The following is a 26,979-nucleotide window of genomic DNA, read 5'->3' as shown; positions in this document are numbered from 1 at the left end:
ACAGCATCTAATTAACTGTCATTAGAAAGCAGATGTCTGTGCCCAAGGCCTTCACTGGATTATTGTGTGCAGAGAGCCTTGCCTGTGAACACACACACACACACACACACACACAGAAAATGGTACGTCAGCCACTTCCTGTATTTCTCCCCGCCAAACCAATTACAAGCTCGGTAATTAAACCATCCTTGTAGTATAAATATGTAAGTATTTGTGTATTATTGAAGATTACTGAACAAAAGGGTGAGGGAGGACATGAAGGATAGTGTAGCCGAGTCATTTTTTCAATAAGAGAAAAGTGCCCTGAGGTTTGCTGTCTGTCGTTGGCTCAGCAGCTGGGCAGGTTGGCTTGTGTAACATGACATGCTGCAGTCTGGTGTAATATTCACTTCTGAAGACTGACAGAGAGCTTCATGTGATCTGAGAGAGAACACTGTGGACACAAACAGAGTGCTCACACACAAAACACGTACAAGCCGTCAGATTCGCCAGGTGTCACGCTTTCACAAACTTTTCTGCTTTTCTACTACATTTTATATCTAGACATAAAAGCCTAAACAGATTTAAAGCTTTGTTATTCCCTCGGGGAATAGTCCTTTTTAAATCAGTTTTAAATCTTTTCCTTTATGAGGTAAACATCTTTATATATATGTATGTATATATATATATATATATATATATATATATATATATATATATATATATATATATATACCGAAGGACATCTCTTATGCTCACAAAGGCTATATTTGTTTTATAAAAGATAATAAAGCAATAATATTGAGACATTTAAATGTACAATTTAAAATAATTGTTTTCTATTTTAATATATTTTAAAATGTAATTTATTCCAGTGATGGTACTATGGTATTGTGGTGATTACTCCAGTCTCAGTGTCACATGATCCATCACATATCATTCTGATATGCTGATTTGGAGCTCAAAATATTTTGTAGATAGCATGATTAACAACAACAACTTCAAGGGAAGTTTTAAGGGAAGTCGTGGCCTAATGGTTAGAGAGTCGGACTCCCAATTGAAAGGTTGTGAGTTCGAGTCCCGGGCCGGCAGGAATTGTGGGTGGTGGGAGTGCATGTACAGTTCTCTCACCACCCTCAATACCACGACTTAGGTGCCCTTGAGCAAGGCATCGAACCCCCAACTGCTCCCTGGGCGCCGCAGCATAAATGGCTGCCCACTGCTCCGGGTGTGTGCTCACAGTGTGTGTGTGTGTTCACTGCTCTGTGTGTGTGCATTTCGGATGGGTTAAATGCAGAGCACAAATTCTGAGTATGGGTCACCATACTTGGCTGAATGTCACTTCACTTTCACTTTCACTTCAAAAGAACAGTATTCATTTGAAGTAGAATTATTCTGTAATGTTATAGGAGTCTTTACTGTGACTTTTGAGCAATTTAATGAATCCATGCTGAAGTGTTAATTCAAAATAAAACTTCATTTACTTATAAGAAAAAAAAAAACTTGGGAAAATGGCGGTGTATGTTCTGCTAGAATTGGAGCAATTCAGGGTTGAAGTAACACTTACTGTAAATGCAAAGCAGCCCAAAATGAATTCAGAAAATCGTTATTGCGATTAAAGCCAGTCGGAGTGCAACAGAACAGACGAAAATGCAGTCTTAAAATGCATTGGGCTGTAAAATAGTTTTCGAAAAACAGTCCACCTAGAGTAAAAATAAATACATAAATAAAATGCACACATAAAATGAATAAATCATAAACAATGACAGACTCAATTGCGGAAATATATTGCTGTGGACTTGATGCATGCCATTATTAGGTCTATATTCAAGGGCATAAAACAATATACTGACATAAGCCACTTTTAATCAATATTCATCTGCTAAGATAATTTAATGTCTTCAAATTATCATAATCTGGTGGGTTTTTGTCAGTAAATTTTCTTAGCAAATATGTATGATTAATTAACTGGCATAACGTGATTAATTTAAGAAAATGTTTTAATCAAATGACAGTCCTAATATTATGATTTCACATCTGCCTTTTCAGCATATTTTTTATGATCAGATGTACAGTATTTTTACATCACAAGCAGAATATAGAAATATCTTTATATATTTCATGACCTTTTTTTTTTTTACCTAATATAACGAGTGAAGGATATTCACCACAGTGACAATGAGAAGTCACCTTTCAATGATCGTAAAAAATACTGCAGTGTGGGATGATTTTATGGAATTTATAGACCATAATTAATATTGCTTCAAAAGCAGGTTTTTAATAGCTGATGCCTCATCTCAATTACGAAGCCAATAATGAATTAGTCAAAAAAGAGAGTGTATAATTCAGTAGGTCTCACATGGTTAAATCTATGTAAAGTCTAATTATAAATGAGCATGAAAAGCAAGTCACTGGAATACTTAAGCGAACCACTAGATGGCAGTATGTCAGTTCTCTGTTTACATATCTATGCAGTCAGTTCTTCAGCCACCTTAATGAAGGGAAACTGTCTAGAAAGCATTAAGATTGCATTTATAAGGTTACTATCGAAAACGACTTCACCATGCGATGCATTTAGCTTTCGTTGCGCTCCTACAAAGACAGTGGTAAGGTAAATGAATATGGCCAACCCACACATACACCCACTAGCTCTGAGACCTCCTGCTGTCTGCTGCAGATTTTACACACATGCACACACACACACACACACACACACAGTCTCACCAAAGGTAGAGTGATGGTTATAGGATAGAAATGCCTTATTGGAAAGAAAAGGACCGGCACGCTAATTAAAATGCATGGAGGCGGAAATCAGAGAGTAAGTGCGATACATTGCCAGAGTAACAAAGTAGTTCACTTTTCCTCTCAATTTCCTCTACTTTTTTTTTTTTCTAATGCATCATTATTTTCAAAAACAAAAGTGGCAAACCAAAGAGAGCAGTTTGTAATGAGCCGCATTTCTGGAGGAAATTATGAAATGTTGTTTAGGGCCAACAAATTTAGCTATTTGAGGTATGAAAATGTAAGTGTGCGAGTGAGAGGGAAAGCGGTGTTTGAGGCCAATTAAACTAGGTGAAATCTATCACACAAAGAAGACCAGGGGCTTGGATTCCTGCAGTCAACAGGAAATGAGATCGGCTCGTTTGGCTGACATGTTCCCGTGGTGACAAATTACCCTTCCTGATTCACTTTCACATTCTTTGCATTGCCTTTTCACCCAGTTCTCTATATCTTCCCCTCCCACTGTCTAGTTTCTCATCCTTTGCACTATTTTTCTGCATATACAGTTTGAGGGAAATAAGTATGTGATGCTTTGACCTTAAGAAATCAGTTGGACAAGAAATCCTAAGAATATTGCTTAAATAAAACCGTTTTGGAAATGGAGCAAGAATTTCTCCTGACCAATCTGCAATTACAGGAAACGTTTATCTGAGGTTTTTGGAAGATTATCGGGAGGTTAAAATGGAGATTCTGCCATCATTTACTCACCAACATTGTACAATCTGTATGACTTTCTTTCTTTTGCATAAAAATATGATGGGGACCAACATTACACTGTTATTTAAAACATCTTTTGTGTTCTGCCGTAAAAAAAAAACACATACTTTTATACTTTTGTCACATTCCACTGTGAAGTGCTTTCAATTAAAAATTTGAAAATCTATCATTGTTCGTCCGCTATTTTCTTAAGCAGACTGTATTTACCTACCATCGACAATCAGAGAAAAAGTATGTGAACTCAACACTACATTATTCCACCTCTAAATGCTTAATGTGGCCTTTACAAACACACATCACTGCCTCCCAAAGCAGCCCACCGCACATCTGGACTGGATAATAACCTGTCAGTCTTTTTTCTTCTGAAAGCATTTGTTTTCAGAGAAGCGGGGGGCTGTTATTACCCCGCGTGGTGTGAGCGAGGGAGGAAACTCTGCAAATTGAGCCATTAGAGCAGAAGCTGGGAGTGGCCTGCGTTTAATGGGAGCCTGCATGGGCGAATGGCATCACGCACGAGGCGATAACAGCGTGAGTGTGCGTATGAGCCAGAAAAAGGGAGGGAAGGCAAGTGATTGTGCAGTTTAAAGGGCGAGGAGTGTTGATTGACACACTACCGGCTTAACAATTCAACCTCCCTTGGGATCTGGTCTAATCAAGCTCCCTTTCAGGCCACAAAATGGTCAAATCGCTACGGCCCATTTCTTAATAGAAGCTGCGACTGATCACTAAACAGTGCATGAGGGGGTTCTGGAGTTTTATAAAGCCAATAGCGCGGGTAGGTCATCATCCTATCCCATTGGCGAACAGGACTCTAAGCACTTTAGAGCTCCTACAATTAGAGCTCAGTGTCTCCTACTGAAAGAACCCAGTAAGTGTTCCGATGTTCCAGCTCCTCGGGGCTCTGCTGAGGAGAAGGACTTAATTAAATCACAGAGGCTTTGCCAAAGAGCGCGGCCCAGGGCCAGCTTTATGATTTATGTGCCGGCCGTGGAAAACAGTGAAGGCTGGTCCTCTGAGGTGACAGTAGAGACCGTACAAACACGTGAACTCAAGAAACACTCTCGGTGGAGCGTCGGCTGAACTTTAGAATGTCTGTGCTCAGTAACACCTCGTCTGGTGTTGGTGTACAAACATTGGATTTTGGCAAGAGGCCGTTAACACTGATTTACAGCCCAAATAATGCCCTCTACTGACATCCGTTCTTACCCATTATCGCACATTACAGACATCTACAGGCAACAATAAGTGTGTTTATATGCGCATTTATAATCAGACTAAAGTAGAGTGGGTTCCAGCTACAGTTAAAATGACCCAATCTGTGTAAAATGGAAAAAAGAATGACATTCAGGTTTGAAATAAAATCCTTTTTTACTTGATTTTACATGGTTAAATTAATCCTTTCCTTTAATCCTTTCATGGCCTTTAACTAAAAAAATGTTTTTAAACTAGAGTCATTGGTTTCTAATATTTAACATTTTGAAACCAAATTAGAGAAATTAGGTATATTACAGAATCGCAAAAAAAAAGCTTATCCCAGTTAATACTGGAAAAAATATTTTTTTTTGTTAAATAAAAGTCTAAATATTGTTGACAAATATATGTTGATTATGAGTTACAGTAATACAGTTTTCCATCAAAACAATTTTCCTTACAACCGATTCAGAATTGCTAACCAATACAATTTTGTGAAACATGTCAATGCTTCCTTTAAATATAATTCAATAAAACTTCTGCAAGCTTGGGAAGGTTTTTTTTTTTCGGATTGTTTTCTGGTTTATTTCGAGTCAGAGAAAAATAAAAATGATTCACTGAGGGATTTAGCTGTGAACACAGAAATGACTCTAAACGATTCACCAACTGAGTGATTCAGTGCTTCAGTGGGTCAGTTGTGAAAACATTAATGGCTCTGAACGATTTACTGAGTGAATCGGATTCAAACTGCAATTATACAAACTGTCATCAAAGCAAATAGATTTCAAACAAATTCAGACACAGTCTGGATCCTGGGCTTTAAGCTCCTACTTTTTGACAAACAATAGATGAAACAGAACTTTTCTTTTCAACTCTTATCCAATTTATACAGCCTTTGTGGACACAGTGAATGATTCAGTATGACTCACTGCTGTAGGTGTAGTCTGCTACAGGCCCCTTGAGCATCAGACACTAAACGCAACTGTCCCTTCCTTTCAGAGACAAAGAGAGAAAGCCAAACTAGAGTACATAACTACACTTAACACCCTCCAAGACCCTACACTGCATTGCAGCAGACACCAAGACTAAAAATAAGTGCTTTCTTACGTCAGACCAGAGGATGTACTGCAGAGCAGAGCCAGATAAGGGGCTTTAAAGCTTGTAAGGGTAGCTGTTATTTGCCAGTGACCCCTGCAATAGATCATTATAGTAGTCAGATCATACAATGGATTCTTAAAGCTGCGCAACACTGTACTGCATTACAGCGTCACATCGTAACCGTGTGAACCGAGTGCAGAGATCATTCTAATAGAAATATGTTTTTTTTTCTATTCCTTCCATCACCCACAGGTGCACTTAAAAGACAAACCAATATACAAGTCACTACTGGTCTTATAGAGCACAGGAAGCCATTTGCAAAATCGGAAAAAAAAACACTAAATCATATTTACCACCCTTGTATTCGTTTTGCACTCCACAACTGACTTTTTAACCAATTCTCTCTCTCTCTCTAAGCCAGAGTGTTATTCTCCCAGCAGGCATTTGCTGCCGTATATCTGCACGAGTGGTATATTGAAATGGTTTGAGGTATACTGGCGCTTGATTGGTTGTGAAAAGAAAACAATGAAATAAGAGGGCTGAGATGGAGGAAGGGAATCACAGGGCTGTGAAACAAATACCGGTGTTGTTTTGGTCACAAGGGGGCAGAGGGCACCTGCAAGATTTGGTCAAATTCGGAAGGTGCTGCTCAAAAAGCAACCTATTAAAATGGCATTCTTTGGTGTCTTCCTCGCTTTTGCCATTGGAAAGAGGCGAGTCAATCATTGATTGCGCCGTTGCCGGAGGCAAAATAATATCATTCGTATTTCGCTCAGCGAGATTCAATTGCGACAGGCGAGATCACCTCTGCTCCGAGCTGTCATATATATGATTCACATTAGCGTGCAAATGGCCAGCGTGTCTGGCTTTCGCAGGCAGGCGGGAGCGCAGACGTTCGCAGGCACATGGGCGGCTGTAGAGCATGTGGATGAGGTCAGGTGACCCTCTCTCTGGAATGCGAAGCTGTCTATCTTCGAGGGTCTGGAGAGCACCTGCGGACTGATTGTGGAATGAGGGAATAACCTTGAGCGAGATTTGAACTAGTTGGGTAGTTTTGCCGAGGGCAACGCTGTGTGATTGTCTGTGCTCTCCTCCGTTCCAATCCAGATCAATGAGAAACACAGGCTACCAAGAGTTGTGGCTACTGGGAACAGGAGGAAGCGGAATGTGTGCGTGGATGGAAGGAGGGAGCAATGGTGTGTTCCTAATAATATAAGCCAGTACTTCTGTTGTGATTAGCAAGTGATGTGAGTGACGAAGTGTTCGGTGGAGAATGCTATATAAATATTATGGCAAGCAGCAGGTGGTAAACAAGCTAAGCACAAACATAACCATCAGAGCTAGTTTGTTTTGTGCTTTGTATGATCATAAATGAGACAAATGAAAGAACTCTAGTTGAGAAGATGAGATCTGGGTAAATAATGTTTGGCTGGGTTATGATCAGTTGACATCAATGAAAAAGAATTTTAGAAGATAGAGACAATGCTGAAATAATTCTTATTTGTTTCCCATTATATATTACAGTTTATAATAAGTGTGTGCGTGTACACACACATATAAAAAATAATTTGACTACTGACATTGCAAATTTTGCACCAATAATGACATTTAGCAGCAATAAAACTTTAGAAAATAATGAATAACTTCTGTAATAATAATTTAAATAAATAAATAAAATAAAAAGTTTTTATTTTAAAACAAATTTTCTTCCTAATATACATTCCATATTGTGCACAATTCATTGGTCGATGTTACTCCGATTAAATAAAATAAATAAATATATATGCCTTAATTACGTATTTAATTAATTTCCCTGAAATTCGTTTCATGTGAATATCCCATTTCACTAAAACACATCAAATTATGAACATCAAAGGGGTTGTAAATGCCAATTTGATATTAAATATTAAAAAAAAAATCTTCTGAAAAAACAAACAAACCTTTGCTCTGAATCTCTTTTTTCCTGAAGTTCAAACACTATTGCTTGACTCTTTCCATTGCTGCCATGCAGTCATGTTTCAGAGTTGATTCACTAACAATCTTGATTGAAACGTTTTGAAAGATGCAGGCATATGCTAATCAAGAATAGATCTGCTCTAATCAGAGTTAAATTCCAGTATCAAATTTGTTTGCAACATGACGGGAAAAGAAAATCACCCAAACTGGGGCTCTGATGCAAATGCTTTCAGAACAAAAATTAAAAAACAAGCATCTATACTCCTCCACCAATCACAACAGCAGCTGAAAGAATATCTGTTGGTACTGGCAGCTAATGAAACGGGATTTCTGAATACTCTTTATGACGGCAAATGCTCAGATATACAATTAAATGAAATCAACTGGGTACACGGCAATATGCTTTTCTTTGTACTTTATTATTTTTATCTTTGAGCAAAAAACATGAGGACTTTTGGATGGTACCTCTGTAAGTGCAAGGCATTATGGGTAGGGTGACTCTGTAATGAGAGTCTTGCCCATCTCTAAAATTGGCTTTCCATACGTTCAATTTACAAAAGACCAAGAAAATGAAAGGAGCTCATCTGAAGTTCTCAATTCAGGGCTAAATGAAAATGAAAGTCAAATACGGCAGATATTCTGCTCTACAGCCACAATAGCACTGTGAAAAGAGAGCACATGCAAGGGAGGGAGGAAAAACTAAAAGAAAGAGAACAATCTTGATCTCGTCAGTCGTCTGCCTGGTTTGATTGGAAAAATCTAGCCGCCTAGACTCCCGGCACCTGGGATCCATGTGGCCAGTAAAACAGAGACTTTTGATGGCTCTTCATCAGAGAAAAGACTCCATTTCAAGCCTTGCACACACTTTTGAACTCTTATTCTTTCCACTCAAGACCAAAGTAAGTTCTCCAGCATCTGATATGTCCCCAGCTCTCTCAATAACCATCTGTTATGGCATTTCCCCCTGAAGAATCACCCCAGTACTCCTCCTCTCTCTCCTGCCGAGCATAAAGCAGAACCCCACTGATGCCTCGTACTTAGTAAATTACATTTGCAACCAGCAGGAATAAATACTAGAGATAAAGACTGCTGTAATATCCTTAAATCCATTAGAATCTCATATTCGCACATCGCAGAAATCACATTACAACACAACTAATATCATTTCACCCAATTCGGCTGCCGTGAGTGAAACAGTAACATCACACGTAATGGATTTTTTCCTCATAGTCTGCTCTGTCTTGGATTCCATTAGGATCTGTGTTAGATTTCCTTCCTCTTTCCTCGCTTTCCTTGAACATTCACTTGTTTTCTTCATACTATGTAAAATGTAAATTATTTGGGTATATTGCATCACAATCCAGGGTGTGGGAAAAATTTACATCGTATCTGATTATGCTGCAAGCACTGACAGTGCAACTAAATCCATTCAATATGTGCTCTAAAACACATTCACAGCTAAATGTAGCACAATTCTGCCCTAAGAACAATTTTAAGAAACAAAACTCATTGTGTGTACAGTAAACTAAACTTCCATGCAACTCTAAAATAAACTAAAAACTAAACTTCTTTTTGCACTGTAAACTTAACTAAAAACTAAACCTCTACAGTATGTGCACGATAAACTAAACATCTTTTTTTTACACTCTAAACTAAAACTAAACTTCCATTCAATATAAACATAAAAAACTAAACTCCTATGTACATTCTTGAATTAAAAACTAAATTTCAATATACACTTAAAAATAAAGCTTAACTTCTATATGCGCTCTAAATTGAAAATTAAAATTCAATGCACACTAAATTAAAACCAAAATTTTGAGTGCACTGTAAACTAAACTAAACTTAACTCCTTAGTGCTCTCTCTCTCTCTCTCTCTCTCTCTCTCTCTCTCTCTCTCTCTCTCTCTCTATATATATATATATATATATATATATATATATATATATATATATATATATATATTCGGTTTATGAGTGACTCACACACAATCTGCCAAGGGTCATTTTAATGCCTGTAGTGACTTCAGCATATTTTTAAGATATTTAAGGTTCAGTGCATTGTGATATATTTTCATTACAATTAAGCATGCTATTCCAACAGTTCTCATTAGTGTAATGTCATAATAAATATAATTTTCATTTTAAAAAAAGACATTACTTGTAGAGTATTTGTACATCAAAGCTTTATCCTTAAAATAACATTTACATAACATAACCTTTATGCGAATTTCGACAAAGTAAAAAAAAAAAACACCTCAATACAGTTAAAAGACATCCTGTATTACAGTTATTAGAATCTAAGGAGAAATATAATTGAGAAGAATGAGGGTGGGGGGACTCAAAAGTAAACACCTGGATGGATTACAGTAATGAGAATTTGAGCAGGAAATATATTTACCGTATTTTCCGGACTATAAGTCGCACTTTTTTTTCATAGTTTGGCTGGTCCTGCGACTTATAGTCAGGTGCGACTTATCAAAATTAATTTGACATGAACCAAGAGAAATGAACTAAGAGACATGAACCAAGCGAAAACATTACCGTCTACAGCCGCGAGAGGGCGCTCTATGCTGCTCACTGCTCCTGTAGTCTACCACTGAGCAGTAGAGGTCTTCACGGGTCCAAAAATGCGTGCCCGAACCCGAAAGAGACCCATAATGTACTACACCGAACCGACCCGGACCCGTGTAGATCCGAGAAATGCCTACCTGGACCCGAATATTATTTGAAAGCTGGACCCGAACCCGTCGGGAAGACACAGACCCGACTGGACCCGAATGTCACATATTCCATCTTAAATTGCTATTACAAGTCAATAAACATGTTGCGAAAAAAAAACCTATCTTAATTTAAGGAGCCGTAGTCTCTCGTCCTTGTACCTGACCGCCTGTGATGCATTATAATCCTCAGACAAGAAAGTTATCCATGTTATTCTGCTCTTTATTCCAAGTCCAAGCTTAATCCACTCATTATTTCAGCTTCAAAGGTCCTCTTGATGTCACGGTGACGGATGACAAATGCAACTGTGCACATGTACATTCTGACTCGAGTTAACTCGCATAATAACTTCGATTATTTGCCCTTTTGAACTATAATACCGAACGCTCCTTCAGTGCCATGGCCGCTTACGCTATCATCTCTGTGCTCTCTGCGTCGAGTCTGAATCTGACCACTAAAACTTTAAGATTAAACGGTTTATTTATATTAGTATAAAAATGGGAGAAAATGTAAAGCGCGGTTTGTCCCTCACTGGTTGCTATAGAAACATGACACGAGCTCGAGACTGCACCGCACATGCGTGTTAGCTGGATCATCCTAAAATATGATTTAACGCAATTTGAGCGTCATAGAAAACATTCATGTGACAGTTCACCTCCAATTTTGTTGCTGATTTGAAATATATTAAATATGAGTGTGTCAAGTCTGCAATTATTACCGTGCGTGCACTTGCATTCTGCGCACTCTGCTTCTACCGGCAGATAGAGAGATCGCTGTTTTTTTTTGTTTTTTTTGCTCAGTCTGTTCTTTTCCTAATTTTACAAGTTGCAAGTTACACAAAACACAAGCAGTGTCTGATCACGGCTAGGTGTTCTCCGAGTCCGATGACTCAGATCGCATGGGTATTACACACAATGTTAATAGTATAAGTAATAGATTCCGACCCGATTCGGACCTGGCTGATCATTTAAAATATAGACCCGGACCCGTACGGGTCCCAGGTCGACTGGTCTCGGGTGCACTGTGAAGACTTCTATTGAGCAGCATAGAGCGTCCTCTCGTGGCTGTAGACGGTAATGTTTTCTCTTGGTTCTTGGTTCTAAATAAATGCGACTTATAGTCCAGTGCGACTTATATATGTTTTTTCCTCATCATGACATATTTTTGGACTGATGCAACTTATACTCAGGTGCGACATGAAGTTGACATGAAAAAAAATGCCATAAAAATAACAGGCCCTAAAAACATGGTTTATTTCTTCATGCATAACATTTTATTAAAAAGGTTTGAGAATTAATATCCAACATCACTTTCTGCTAATAGTGAGGTGAGAGGCCATAGGGATAGAAAGAGAGATGTGCTTAGCAAGCCAGGGCAGCACACATCACTGATGCCCTGTAAAACCATTAACTGAAGAAAAAAAACATGGGAGCAACTTACAAGCGATCGCAGTTAGGCATTAAACACCTTAATTGTTCTCTTTGGTCTCTTTTAGCGCAAACATTTTGCAGCACTACCTTAACTAACGCTTACCAAAAGTACCATCAAAGAGGACACAGAGCTGCCCACAATAATGAAGGATGCCAAGGTGAGCTGTATCAGTGCCCCAACACTATCAGGCTGCCAGCCAGAGCTTCACAGAGCCTGCACAGAGCAACCAGGGCTACACAGCAGAGGATTCATTTCAATATGAGAGAGAAAGAGAAAGAGAAAGTAGCCTGGAGTAACTGCAGTAAATCATGTTTTAAATCAAATTTAAATCCTGTGACTTCACCAGGGATTCACCAGCCAGCTTGCCCAAAGCTACAACACATTCCACTAATGCAACATTATGACACCAAAGTCTACAGACTCATGAATAAGCACCATTTATAAAGGTCGTCAGGGAGAGATGATAGATACATCTGCAGCGTTACCTTTAGAAACATGAGGAATTAATCAAATAACACTAGGGTTGGTAATTGAAATTTCCCCAGACAATACTACATCTATGTAATATATTACATATTTCTTTCCAAATATTTAATTCAATTAAAAAAATGGTACTGATTTGTTGTTTTTGTTCAGTTCTCTTAAATTACAAAAATAATCACTCAGAGAAACATTCAGGAATCAGTAACAAAACAACAAAAAAACTAAATATATACAGTATATATGTAAGCCTAAATATATTAAAATGACAAAAAGAATCATGAATAGAATTATTGTGGAATCAGCAACAAAACAAAAGATGACATGAATAGGAATACCCAAAAAATAACATTGTGTATTCCAAACACTGAAACCAATAAAAACTGTTTTACAAAACAAAACTCAAAGCAAAACAAAACGAAAAACGAAAAAACAAAACATAAAACATTTAATGTGAAAACACTGTGAATCAAATAAAAGCTGTTTGCCAAAACTAAAAAGCAAAAAACTAAACAAAACAAAACAAAACACACACAAACTGAAAATATTTTGAGCATCCAAACACTGTTAATCCAATAAAAATGTTTTTCCAACAGCAAAAAAAAAACATGTTGTGCATTTCCAAAACTTCAGACTCAATTCCAAGCAATTTTGTCTTTCATAAGACTGGCGACTGAATCACACCATATCGTTTTTACAGGTGAACGTTGGCAGGGATATAACCAGCATGAGAGCTAAGTGAGCACAAACAGCCGTCTTCATCCTCCGTTCCTATTTTCAGCTTCTTTAATTTGCTTTCCACCTCTCCTCATGTCTTTCTCCTCCAGAGAGCTGGGCCTGGTATTCTGCATTCATTCTCTCATATAAAGAGCCTAATCGGGGGTTATTACCTGCTCAGCATGGCAGGCACACCGCCTGAGCCAGGAACTCTGATTCATCATTAGAAACGTCTCAATCTGCAGTTTAAAAACATAGCTCTGCACATTCAGTCCATTGCTTGAAAAGGAATTATAAGCTTTGGAAACAAGTGAACCAGATCTGCTCTATAAGCTCTATAAACTCAAGCAGCATTGCTGAAACGTTAAGCCTCTATATTTAGTGCTGTGTTTTACCTGTTAATATGATTACAGCTTTGACATCTTATACATGCACAGGAAGCATGCCTATGTTTGTCATTCAGGAAGCATAAGGCTGCAGTGCAAAGAACACAGGCACAGGTCATCATCAGTAATTGTCAATTATATGCTTTGATGTGCATTTAACTCTAATTTGTATTCTTTAAATGAGCAGTTTCCCTACAGCACTTGCTGGATTATGGAAGGACTGGAGAGTGTTTGACCCTGAGCTTAATTAATGAAGAAAGATAGATTGTCCAATCCATAATCCAATTAAATTTTATTAGCCATAAGACACTGTGCATCTCACTCTCTGTATATATCTCAAAGACATTGGTCTTAGACAGTACTGCAAAGGGTCCACCAAAATTTTATTATTTAATGTGAAACTAATTTATGTGAAATATAATTAAAAATGTTAGGAAGCTAAAAGTTTCATTGTCCCTCCCACACTAAAAATGTTTGTTAAAATTTAAATGTAATGTACAAGTCTAAGTCTAACATTTTGCAATGTAAACATCATAATAAAGTATGTGAAACCAAAAATATGGTTCAAAATAAATGCTATATAGTAGCAGAAATAGGCCAGGCAAAAATGAAATTATTTCACAAAATACCTCTCTCTCTCTCTCTCTCTCTCTCTCTCTCTCTCTCTATATATATATATATATATATATATATATATATACATATCTTTATCCACTTTTTTTCAGTCTGACAAAAAAATTGTGTTGGTCTAATACAACATGGCCTCCATTTTACAGGCTTGTTGCATTTTTTTTAAAGGAAATCTCTGAAATGGCCACTCTCCTCTCTTCTTTTTTCATCTTTTCTTCTGCTCATCTTCCTGGGGGATGAAAGACTAAGGAAAAGACAAGAATCTGTTCCCAGACGAATCAACACCAGAGAGCGTCTTTCTTCTGAGGCCTGACCCCAGACACGCCTAAGGATCAATCAATTACCTCTCCACTTCAGCAATCAAACAACATTATTATCAGGCATCAGCTCGTCGACCTGGAAAGGCTGGCGAATCAAAGGCTGCTGTGATGTAGTTGCCAGAACTCTGTGGCTCGGCGCTAACAGAGAGTGGCACCTGCCCTCCGCTCCAGGAGTTGAAACACAAAGGGGCATGGACATGCACACAAACTCAGGTGCACACACTTATGTACACATATTGAGGTGTTAAGATGAAAGGTGTAGCCCATACGGCTATCTAGACAGCAACATTCATCTGACCTCAAAAACCTGGAGCATGCATGCACACAAACAAGTCAGTGAATCACCACTTCCTTTACAGCTCTTCAAAAGCACTATGCTAATGATGATACATTTATATACTGTATACTTAATCAAGTAGGGAAACTTGCCTTATTGGTATGCTGGATTCTACAAGTGCTGTGAAATTATAAAACTGAACTATAAAGGGAAGTTCACTCAAAAAATTACCCTTAAAAAAAGATAAAGTTTAATTTTTACTAGATACCAAAGACAAACTCAAATCTAAATTATAGGTTCCAAATACAACCACTTTTCTCACTTCATAAAGCTTCATAAACCACTGATGTTGCATTGCCTGTTTTAGCAATGTCCTTACTACGTCTCTGGGCCTTAAAACGTGGTAGATTCACTGCTATGCAGGGTCAGAAAGCTCTTGGATTTCATCAAAAATTTCTTAATTTTTGTTCCGAAGATGAACGAACGATTGAAACGACATGAGGGTGAGTAATTAATAACAGGATTTTCATTTTTGGATGAACTATCCCTTTAAAGGTTGTTAACCTCTAATATGGATGCAAATGAGAGAGCAGTGGTTAGATGCAAGCTCCAGAAATGAAAAAGTCTATCGAACAGCTATAAAAAGTAAAATCAATGCAAAAAGGCCTGAAACCACTAATGGCACAATTATTTATTTAGCTAAATCTAACTAGACTATTTGTTAAAGAATAATGCATGTTCTGTATTCTGTATTTAAAATACCTACCTCTAAATTGATACAAAATACAAATTCATAGTCAAAACAAGGGGGGGAAATTATAACAGCTGTAATCAAACAGCAAAAATCAACAAAAAGGAGCAAAAAGGTCAGAAAAATGGGTGGAAAAAATGATTTAAAACCCAAGGATTCCACAACCCTGCGAGAACTAGGTCACCTGTGCACTTCAACTTGACCTAACCACAGAGAAGTCAAGGTCAAAGGTCATGGGCTAATACCACAGAGACAAAGGGTGAGTATGACATTCTACCCTGCCACAGATCTTGCAAATCCACTCCAAGCCATCCTCTATAATTCATAAAGTTCCCGGCTGGAGCATAATCCAGCCACTGGAGGCAAAAATCAAATGCATAGAGGAGAGAAACGGTTTTGTTATTATAGTGAGAAGTCATTGTGTCTGAGTGAACACAACACTGAGCACCATTATTAATGGGGAGTTGTCGAGCGGTGCACTGACCATAGATTCGCTTGACAACAGGAGGGATAGCAGTGTCCTGCTGGGGTCAAAGGTCATTAGTAACAGTATGGGTACAGGCATGCTTATATGAAACACTTTGGTCATTACCGTTTCAGACAGAGTGCTGGCCTGAGAGAGACAGAAAGAGGAGGCATGTTTAATGCATGGCCGAGTGTGTCCAGCACAGTGATGACTATCACTGCATTAGAGCGGCCACTGGGCAGCATTAATCTTTAATAACGCACATACAATGATTCATGAACAGCCTAAGAACTTCATGACACTGGTCCTTATTCTTCTCGGTGCGTGTGTGTGCATATGACAACTGGTCGGCTGTTGACTGATGAAGTAAGGATTTGGAGGTCTCATCCCAACTCTATGGGCAAAAGTATGTGTGTGTGTGTGTATATATATATATATATATATATATATATATATATATGTATATATATATATATATATATATATGTATATATATATATATATATATATGTATATATATATAGAACTATATATACACTCCAAAAAGTGTAAGGACACATTGCAAATCTGGATTTTTAGGAATTTAAAGCTGGCTTTAATTTTTTTAAGTTAAAAAAATGAAAAAATAAAAAAAATATATATAATATATATATATATTATTTTTTTTTAACTAATAATAATAATAATAATAATAATAAACAGAACAGATCAAAACAAAAAATAAGTAAATCAAATCAAAACAATCCAACACAATTCTATTCACAATTCAGAATTCTTTTTCAATGCAAGTTTTCACTTAAATGTATAAAGTATGTGTGTGTGTGTGTGTGTGTGTGTGTGTTATTATATATACACACAACCAAAAGTCTAAGGACACATTGAAAATCTGGCTTTGAAAAAACAAAAAAGACAAAACACAGGAAAACAGACCAAACAAAACAGAACAAAGCAAAACACAACAAAAAAATGTATATATATATTTTTTAAAGCAGCACAGTTAGTAGTGGTCTCAGGTTTTTTTAAATCCCTCTGTTACCGTTCTTATATTTCTATTCCAGCATTCCATTCATTCCTCTTAGGACTCCAGACACTCACCTTGACAACGGCTCTCTCACTTGCCTATCCACACCTTCCCTAGCTACCGCTTAGCAAGAGAATGTTCTATTCTACCAGTTTCCAGTTTGAAATAATCTTTTTTGTAACACTGGGCATTTTAAGTGAGCATTACAGAGTGTGATAATTGGGGTATCTTCGGTAACAGCAACTGAAACTTTCCAATTTTCAGCCTGTGTTGATAGTGTTCATACTAGCCAGGACACCAGTAAGAAGTATAAGACAGTATGCATAATATGCCCTTGGGTGAGCGTGACAGAATATGCAAATTCACTCAGCATTACTCTCATTAAATGCCAGCAATGGGAATACACATTGATGTTTAACTCCAAAAAGTTATCCATAAGAAAAGACGAGGCTTAGATCCCCACTGGTCCCTCAAATCTCCACCACAATCTCAGGCAGATGTGTAGCTTTATTGAATTCAAAAGTTAGTAAGACACGGGCAACATGCTGAAGTGGCACTTTTTCACGGCGACTCTTTTGTTTGATACTCAGCTCTTTAGTATTTACTTATGCATGGAGCGCAGCAGAGAGGAGGAAGAGATAAAGGGCATCTGCAAGATAAAGCCATACCACAGATGAGAGAAACAAGAGTTGGGGAAAGACGTCACAGCAGCATTCCCCCCCCCCTCTACATAAGAGCGTGGATGTCCGTCACCGCCATGCAGAACAAATAGCTGTGCTTCTACCTCTGCCTGTTTTCTAACCTTTAACACGGGAAAACACATCTTTCTCCTCGCTGTTCTGTTTCTCTCTGATGTATAATGCAGTGCAATATTCACAGCTACGCTTCATAGTGTTTGCGCACGTATTTACTCCAGAAAATCCCTGGATATATGAGAAAAGATTAAAAAAGACAAAGGAAAGGCCCAGCTGAGGATACTCTTAAGACTGGCACGCTGACTGTGATGCTCACACTGAATTCTAATGTAGGCTGGATGGAACAAAAGGACAGGGTGCTAAAGTAGGAATGAAATGTATTGCTTTTTTGTCACCAAATCAAGACAAAGGTCTAAATATAGCATGTGAAGCTAGGTGAAAAGCTTTTTGCAACCCATTTTTACTTCAGTAATACAAAATATTTCAAAGTAAAAATGGATATTTAGAAAACAGTATTGGGGGACTTTAATGGTTTAATCCATTAGGAATTGATTAGATTGCAAAAAGTGGTCACTAAATGACATTAATTTAAAGGAAAAAGGCTGAAAAACAAAGAGGGCTTGATGAACAGAAAATTATTTTCAGAGGCTAATAAATTTTTTCAGAGAAAAACCAAATCTAAAATTTGATTTTTTTTTTATTAATAATAATAATAATTATACGAAAATACAACAATAATAATAAATATAAAATAATGAAAATGAAAAATGAAATACAAATAAATAAATATTACTATACAGTTAAAATATACTTTATTATAGTTTATTATTTTTTATTTAATTTATTTATTACTTAGATAATTTTACTGGAAAATTGGAAGAAAAAAAAAAGGATTTTCAAGCATTAAGAAAAAAATCTGCATTTAATTTCATGTCGACTTTAAACCTGAATATGATCTAGCAAGGTGCAAGAGCACCCAGCAAAACCAGCAACTAATTAAGAGATTTTAATAGTGTTCTATATACCTGGAAAACATCCCAGTTCTAGAAGTTCTAGCTCTTACTTCGAAACTTTAAGCTCTGGTGGTCTGTCTAAAATAAATGTGCGGAAACTGTTTGTCCTTTCCGTTGTGAAAGGACATCAAATCAGCTGGAGACACTGCAAGGTGCACATACTAGCAACGGATCGATGGCTCACTCCTAATCTCTGTCAACACAGAGGGAAGGAAAAGAGACAGAGAGAGAGAGAGGGAGCAGAAAGACATTTGTGTGAAAAATGCTTGTTGCACAACGAAAGCAACTGACAGAAGATTATTACAGCCTGACAAAAGCCCTAACTGGGCCAGAGAGCTGGGTAAACAAACCCTCTAGAGGCCTTTCCAATCAGAGCACATTGATAATTGCAAGTGATGCTGGTGTTCAGTGTCTTCTGTCCTTTCAGATACATAAATACAGCATTTAGACTCTACACCTGAATGAGTAGCCAACAAAACCGGTTATGACATAACCAATCATGCTACATGAGGTAAAACGATACTGTTTTTGACTGATGCAGACAAGTTACATTTTATTTCTAAAACGTGTTCCAAATTGTGTTTTATTTATGCTTAAAATAGGAAATTGCCAATGAGGTAAGAGAAAATGAATGAATGAATGGATGAATACAATTTAATTCATTAATTTAATAATTTAATTCACAATTTGTAATATTTTATGCATATTGCTTAGCTTGCTTGTTTAGTTACATTTGTTGTTTCTGTTCTTTTTGTAATATTTGTGCTTAAAATGAAAAAAGGAAATTGCAAATGTGGAAATAAATAACATTAATTTCATCTAATCGTTTAATTTAAACTACTTTACAATTTACATTATTTTATGCCTACTGTCTTGAAAATGTAGTTTTATTACCTTTGTTGTAAGATTTTAAAGAATCTAAGTTATATTACATTTATGCTTAAACCTAGAAAGGAAACTGTCAATGTGGTAAGAAAAATAAAGATAAAGGCTAAATAATAATAACTTAAAAAATAAATATTAATTCAATTTACCTTCAAATTAGCAATGTATGCCATTTTGCTTATCTTGCTAAATGGAGACATTAAGAAAATCTGCAATGTGTGGACATATGATAAAAGCAACCAGAACTTCCTCATGCTCCAGTAAACCGATCCCTATAGTGAAATACATTTGAATGAACCAGAAACTCTGAGCAGAACTGACTTTGTCAACTAACATATTGAGTCATTTAGGAGACATGCGAGGCCATTCTGGCTAACGGCAGAGTATTGCACAGTTTGTTTATATAACACTAAAGTTTGACTTTCTCTTCAGAAAATCTGCGAGTCTGCCAGATGGTCCAGGGAAAGCTTGCCTCCTACACAAAACTCACATGTTCCTTGTAAGGTGATAGTGGCTTTAAAAAAAGATGTTTAACAATGTGAAAATATGTTATGTCATGTGCACAGTTTCACAGGCGGAAAGCTTTCCATCATCACGAGCCAATGGGACAACAGTGATGAAGCCTTATTGGGCTCAACAGTGTGTTTATGATATTAGCAGCCGATATCCTACAACTATTACAGAGATCCTTTACTGACACTTGGTCCTAAAATGTGCAGAGAGTAGAAGAGCAGGAAAGACTTTAACACAATGCTGCTTTTATATCTGTGGTCACAAACAGTCAAATGTGTTTAACGCTACTTCACCGGCGGGGGAAAAAGGACAGGACTGTCCAGGAAATTGGCCACAGCCTTCAATAACTCTAAAAGTTTTGACACTTCTCAAATAGCCTTCTCTGTGATCTGCAGAATTGCTTTTTCCCTTCCCTTTGAAGAAAATGATACCTTGTGTAAAAGAGAGCAAGGAAGAGATCAAAAAGAGGGGATGGAGGAAAAAAAGATATCAAACTAAAATAAAAGTGCTACAACAGGAAAAAAATTGAGTTTTACAATTACCTACGATTGCATTGAAGTGTGAAACTGTTAAACTGAGAGCAAAAACAGAGAGAAATACTGGGCAGAGGAAGAAAAGCCAGAACAGACATCACTTTTAAACTTGACAAGTGTCATATAGTTTGTGTGAAGATTTCCTCAAAAAAGTAATAATAATAATAATAATAATTTAAAGGAAAATAAATCAACCAAAAAGAAAAACTTCACCCTCATGTCATTCCAAACCTGTATAAGTTTCTTTCTTATGTTGTACACAAAAGAAGATACTTTGAATAATTTATTATTGTTGATCCTCTTTGACTTCCATAGTAGGAAAAATATATCTATCTATCTATATATATATATAAAAATATATATGTTAAACATAAAAAAGGAACTCATACAGGTTTGGAAAGACATTTTTGGGTGAACTATTCCCTTAAAGGTCCCGTTTTTCATGCTTTTTTGAAGCTTTGATTGTGTTTACAGTGTGCAATATAACGTGTTCATGTTTCGTGTGTAAAAAAACAGTATTTTTCACACAATTCACCTATCTGTATACCGCTGTTTTCACTGTCATAAAAACGGGCTGATGACTTCCTTGTTCTATAAAGTCCCTCCTTCAGAAATACGTAACGAGTTCTGATTGGGCCAGCGGTTCCTGTGTTGTGATTCGACAGCAGCTGAGCGCGCAGGCCCTCCTGGAAACATGATTGGGCTAGTTTTGAGAAGCAAGTGGGCAGGAGCAATGTGCTGGAGATATTTACTTATAATCACAGGAGCGTTTTTACTGATGAGATGCGCGTGAAAATCGCATTTGATTTTTTTGCACAGCCCTAACATCTAGTTAACAAAGCTAAACAGCGTTGCCCTTTGTGTAATAAGTTACAGAAACTGTTAAACACACCAACTTAAATAATAAAATACACTTACCGGTTGTGGTCCATAAACAACGCCTTCTCCAGACAAAGAGGGAACTGCTCCATCTTTCAAGAATAATCTTTGTGCAAATCTGGCATTAAACTGATTGAGATTAAGGAAGATGTCCCCAGCAAAATGTGCTGCACATAGTTTTACATGTGGATTATAATTTTCGGGAACCGAGTTAAACATAAATTGTAACCATTAATCTCCAAGTACAGCGTCCCTGGGAAGGCCAAACAAAGGTGATTGGACTCCAAGATGAACATGGCGACAATCACAAACGCAGCTCTTCCTCCTTCTCCGTCTGAGCGCAACAAGACCACGCCCCCCTTTTTGTGTATTGATGTGGGCGGAGGTTGGTGAAAAAACTGTTTTAGTGACGTCATTACTGCAGGAACTAGAGGGATGTAGTCCAAACGGGTCGTTTTTTGTAGGGCGAATTCTGTTAAATAAAATATCTCGCTTGGCATTGAACTTTGAGCTTTAGAATTTTACAGATATTATTTATACTCTAACAACAACATTACACACTAACTAAAGTTTAAAACATGGGATCACGAAGAACGGGACCTTTAATAACGATTCATAACAATAATAATGTTTGTGTTCGGTAAAAATTATTTTTACACCTTTATTTAGTAAAGATCCATTTAATGTGATAGTAAAGGATGCAAAAGTAAAGACTTTTACATCATTACAAAATATTTCTATTTCAAATTGTTTAAAATTTAGCCTTTCTATCAAATGAGTAAATTACTATTTAAAATATATTAAAATATAAATCTGTCACTTTAAATTGTAAAAATATTTCAACAATACTATTTGTGTTTTTACTGTATTTTGATTAAATGAATGAAGCCTTGGTGAGCATAAGAGACTTCTTTCAAAAACATTTAAACTTTTGAACAGTAGTGTATACTTTAAACTTTAATGATAGATATGTACTGTAAATTCATGAATATCCCCACAATACCAAAATAAAATAAGTATTAAATGCCAATTCATTTTGACACACAAACTCACATCAAGCTAGCAATCAATGTTTTTCTCAACTTCTCAAATGTCACTTTCAACTCAACTACCAATACCCCGTCCCCGCTCCTTCCGCCCACCCCAGCCAGGGAGGCTGTCGGCCCTAACATCTGCTCTCTGGCCGGGGTGTGATCGCACAGACTCCAGGCCCTGCCAGGCCTAATAACCTCAGAGTGTGGATGCATACAAGGGGAGAGATTATGGCAAGCTGCAGAGTGCCCCCTTTTCAAAATGCCAACCTCAGTCAGGGCAGGAGGGTTTAAATACCACTCAAATGTCAGTGTGAGGCCCCACAAGTCAAACTAAATTACCTCCTACCTGCTCCGTCTCCCCTCTCGCCGTAGTGAGCATGTCTCCAATTCACATGCATAGCCAAACACACACATAAACATTAAAACCCACAAACCAGTCACTCAAAAACACACCAGCTAACAGACTAACATAAAACACTGCCAGTACTTCCAAACTGATGCAAGTAGTTGAAAGCAATGGAAACATGCACAAACACACGGACACGTACACAAGCGCTCTTTATGGAGCAACTGTATTGATCTATCAGGAGAGATTTGATTTTGGCAAAGTGTTTTCGCACATTGCACTGTACAGAGCAAGCGGAGCCAATATTTTAACGTACAGTGAGCGGGTCTGGAGACGCGTGAAGCTCCCCAACGGGATTATCGATCTCCTCGGACTGCTTCTGAACAGCATAAATCACAAAAGCATCAAGTCCACACCTCTAAGATCTTCAACGTCAGCCTCTTCCACCGAGACTATTGATCACAAATTGCATGGTGAATTGATTGGCAGTAACATTAAGAGCCTGTATTGATCTCGGCGTAAGTTTAGGTTCTTCTCGGTCACTGATAAAACAAAGTCCTGCTTCAGTCCGCACAGGTACAATTCGATCGGTGCACAGGGTTAAATAAAGGGGTCAAGGATTGGCTGGTTAGCATGGTCCAGTAAGCCCTTGTAACTACAGCACTCTGGTGACAAAAACAACCTTTTTCTTTGATGTATATTTAAAAGCAACTGTGCATTTTGACAAAATCATTCAAGCAGCATGTTAACTACATAGATTTCATATATGATTTTACAATCGTTTTATTTTATTTTACATATTACATATTTCATTTTCTGCTGACTTTGACACAGTGACACAGAAAATAAAAATTGTTTATGACTTTCGATAATAACAAATATGCACCAAAAATGACTCATCATTACTTTATAAAACTACATCAAAAAATATCCTAAATATTTAATGATAAAGATATGCTTAAAATTCACTTAATGTTTATAATATATATATTTACAGTGTTCACACACATCTAAAAAAAAATTGTTTAAAAAGTTTGGTCTTTTTCGATACTGCGAAAGTTACAAGTAACCCTAATCATATAGTAAGTACAAGCAGTTAATTAATATTAATCAGTACTTAAATGTATAATTACACTGTAACAAGGATACCTTAAAATAAAGTAACCTATTTTTACACATTTTACCAAAGTTTATTCTTATACCAGTGTTTTTAGCATCACTCTTATAGGTTTTACTAATATTTTGAATCAGTTTTTATTTTCCAATTTCATTTTAGTTAAAGTTTTAGTAATTCTTTGTGTAGTAGATGCTAAATTAAAATGAGAAGTGGTACTTTGGCAACATGTTTAAATTATTTCAGCTGACATTTATTTGATTTCATAAAAACAATTATTTATGGTTTTAATTTAGTTTCAGAGTGCAAGATATACATGATAGTATGTTTTCAGTTTTCAAAAAAGCATAAACAACTTCAAGTCGAGTCTGTTTTCCTGTTTAAGTCCTCATATTACATACTGTAAACTAAAATTAAAATCCATCAAACAAACAAACATGTAATTTAGAGTAAACCAAATGAAACATAATTTTGCTGAAATGAAATAATGAAATAACTTTGACTAAAATAAAGGAAAAGCTAAAAATATGATTCTGACAATAAGTGATTAATCACATGCTATACACAGACACACACAAAAATGCATCTCAAAAGCTAAGACAGCTAGAAGGAAATCTTTCTCCAGAGATTACAGTTCTCAGGTTTAAACATGTATCAGTGCAGCAAAGCATTAACCCCCTGAACACAGCCAAGGACGGACGGCCACACATCAGGCTCCTCGCAGAGGACTATGACTGATAGCAGCCATTATGTGGCGGCAGGCAAAAGGTGGAGAGCAGTCACTCGTTTATTCATGCATTCATTTGTTCGGTCCGTCACCCCAGCAGGGACCAGATGAGCTGTCCATACTGTCGGAGCGATGATCCGTCTGCCATTCATCTCAGACGGACAGCTGTCTGACACGCCCTCTACCCATCCCCTGCTGCTGTCGCACTGCTCACATCAACACTGAGAGCAGCTCATTTAGATTAATGAACACGGCCAGAAGACATCAGTGTGCAGCAGGTGCCTCCTCTTCATAGTGGGCGTACTGTAAAATATCTGCAGTGTTCGCAATCCAGCCAGAATCACAGCAGGCCAAAAGATGTATTTTCCCCAAATGACTGCTAGCAACAGAGATGATACTTTTATATCATGAAAGTTTGCAAATGGGGATATTATGCACTTGTTTCTACGAAAGTTTGGTAAACTCATCATAAGTTCATAGCTGTTGAGATGACTAATACAAAAATTTATGAGGATAGACCTGAAAAGCAGTCAGAATGAGAAGATAACAAGCAGCGATTTGGTACCATTACGACAAAACTGACAAATTAGACACTTTCGAGTGCAAAAAAACCCCCAACAATAAAGATAGTTTGCAACTATTTTTTTCTCAAGATTATGCGTTTTAAACTCACTGCCCGCAATTCTATGCAATTGCTAGTTGACTGCATACTAGAAAGTCAAAAAAACCCATCAAGAAGTTACTAAATATCGTTCAAATATCTTTAATACAAGTCAAGTTTTTTTTAAATCATCAACAAGGTGAAAATCATGCATTTTACAACATATTCGCACACCTCTACTAAAAAAGCCACACGATTTAAGACATAATTCTTGTTCAAGGTGCATTCTTAAGCTTAATATTAATATAGAGGATAAATACTAGGGTTAAAGTGCCTTTTATTCATATGTGGTATAACAATGCAAGCCGTTGATCCACAGGGTGCAATAACGCAAACAGGTCTTTTAAAAGAGAGTCTGAGAAGGGTGTTACATCCAGGACAAAACCACATCAAGCCATCTGAGAGTGACAGTGGCCATGTCTGGAAAAAAAAATTAAATAAAATGAAAAAAAAAAACAGAAAATCAATGCACTGCGGCTCGGATATATTTGCGAGCAATTGGAGTATCGGGAAGTCCAGTCACGTTGTGGGCAGGACGACCATGCTTGGGATATGTCTCTGTATTAGAGCGGTAATATGACAGGGCATTAGTGGGCTGGACCGATGATCCAATAGATTAGGAGAGTGAAAGGAAAATTGAATACGGAGCGGTTCTAAACGGAACACTCCAATTGATACCGTCAGAACAAATCAAAATCAATGGCAGGGGCTCGGTAACGACGTGGTAATGGCCGCCGGCCATGAAAAATATGAAACGACGGGGGGGAAAAAATGATCACATGCTATGGCCAAGGAGACAGATGAAGCAGGGGAGAGTTTAAACAGCTGGCTGAAATGCAGCTTTATAAAGCATGTTCGGCTGACACGTGCATTTGTGAACAGGACCTACCTAAGCAATGGCTGAAAGATGACCGTAATGTTTCTGGCTCCTGGTTTACACAGGAACTTAGTCTCTCCTCCCTCAATCAGGTTATCATCAGCTCCACCTGGATAGAAAGACACAGGAAGAGACAACTATAGTTTTTCCAAAAATATGTTTTTAAAAACAAACTCTTCAAACCCTTCACATGGAATGCGCTTTTGCATTCCACTACACAACAGAACAGAACAGAATGTAAATGTTTTGAGAAACATTTTCAGAAATTAAACTTCATTAAATTTGAAAAAAGCATGTATGGCTCAAAATGCTTAAAGAAAAGAGTCTGTACAGCATATTAAAAAAGTACAACAGCACAGACAAATTCAACAAATGTTTCACATATGAAAAGTCAAACATTGCAGCACACTTATGGATTCCATGGAATTTTTGATTCCATGAATAATGATAAAATACAGTTTAGCAGTCATTACACAAACATATTGGACCACTAAATGCCAGAAAGCAAAGCAAAGAAAAAAAAAAAAGAACAAAAAGAAGCCAAAAATCAAAAGCAAAGCTCAAAGCCAAAACAAAAGCAGCAAAAAAAAAAAAACTAAACTACAAAAGAAAAAAAGAAAAACAAAAATCTAAAAACAAAAAGCAAAGCAGAAAACAAAAAGCAAAAACACAAAACAAAAGCAAAGCAAAGCAAAACAAAACAAGAAAATCAAAATAATAAAAAAACAAAAGTACGCAAATAAAAAAATATTGTGGTCAACCAATAAAAAATTAATTTGGT

At 37.0% G+C, this 26,979-nt stretch overlaps 1 protein-coding gene across 1 annotated transcript in view; it reads right to left on the bottom strand.

Annotated features, from left to right (window-relative positions):
* exoc4 (exocyst complex component 4) overlaps nucleotides 1–26,979 on the bottom strand; it is a 123,933-nt gene that overhangs the window by 48,488 nt on the left and 48,466 nt on the right. The window contains exon 10 of the mRNA XM_059511116.1: nucleotides 26,211–26,307. Within this exon, the coding sequence (XP_059367099.1) occupies nucleotides 26,211–26,307 (97 nt within the window). The remainder of the gene's footprint in view (nucleotides 1–26,210; nucleotides 26,308–26,979) is intronic.

This window comes from Carassius carassius, chromosome 26 (genome assembly GCF_963082965.1).
Source record: "Carassius carassius chromosome 26, fCarCar2.1, whole genome shotgun sequence".
Lineage (NCBI taxonomy): Eukaryota > Metazoa > Chordata > Actinopteri > Cypriniformes > Cyprinidae > Carassius > Carassius carassius.
The sequence above is the reverse complement of the archived record's forward strand: the minus strand, read 5'-3'. Positions and strand labels throughout refer to the sequence as shown.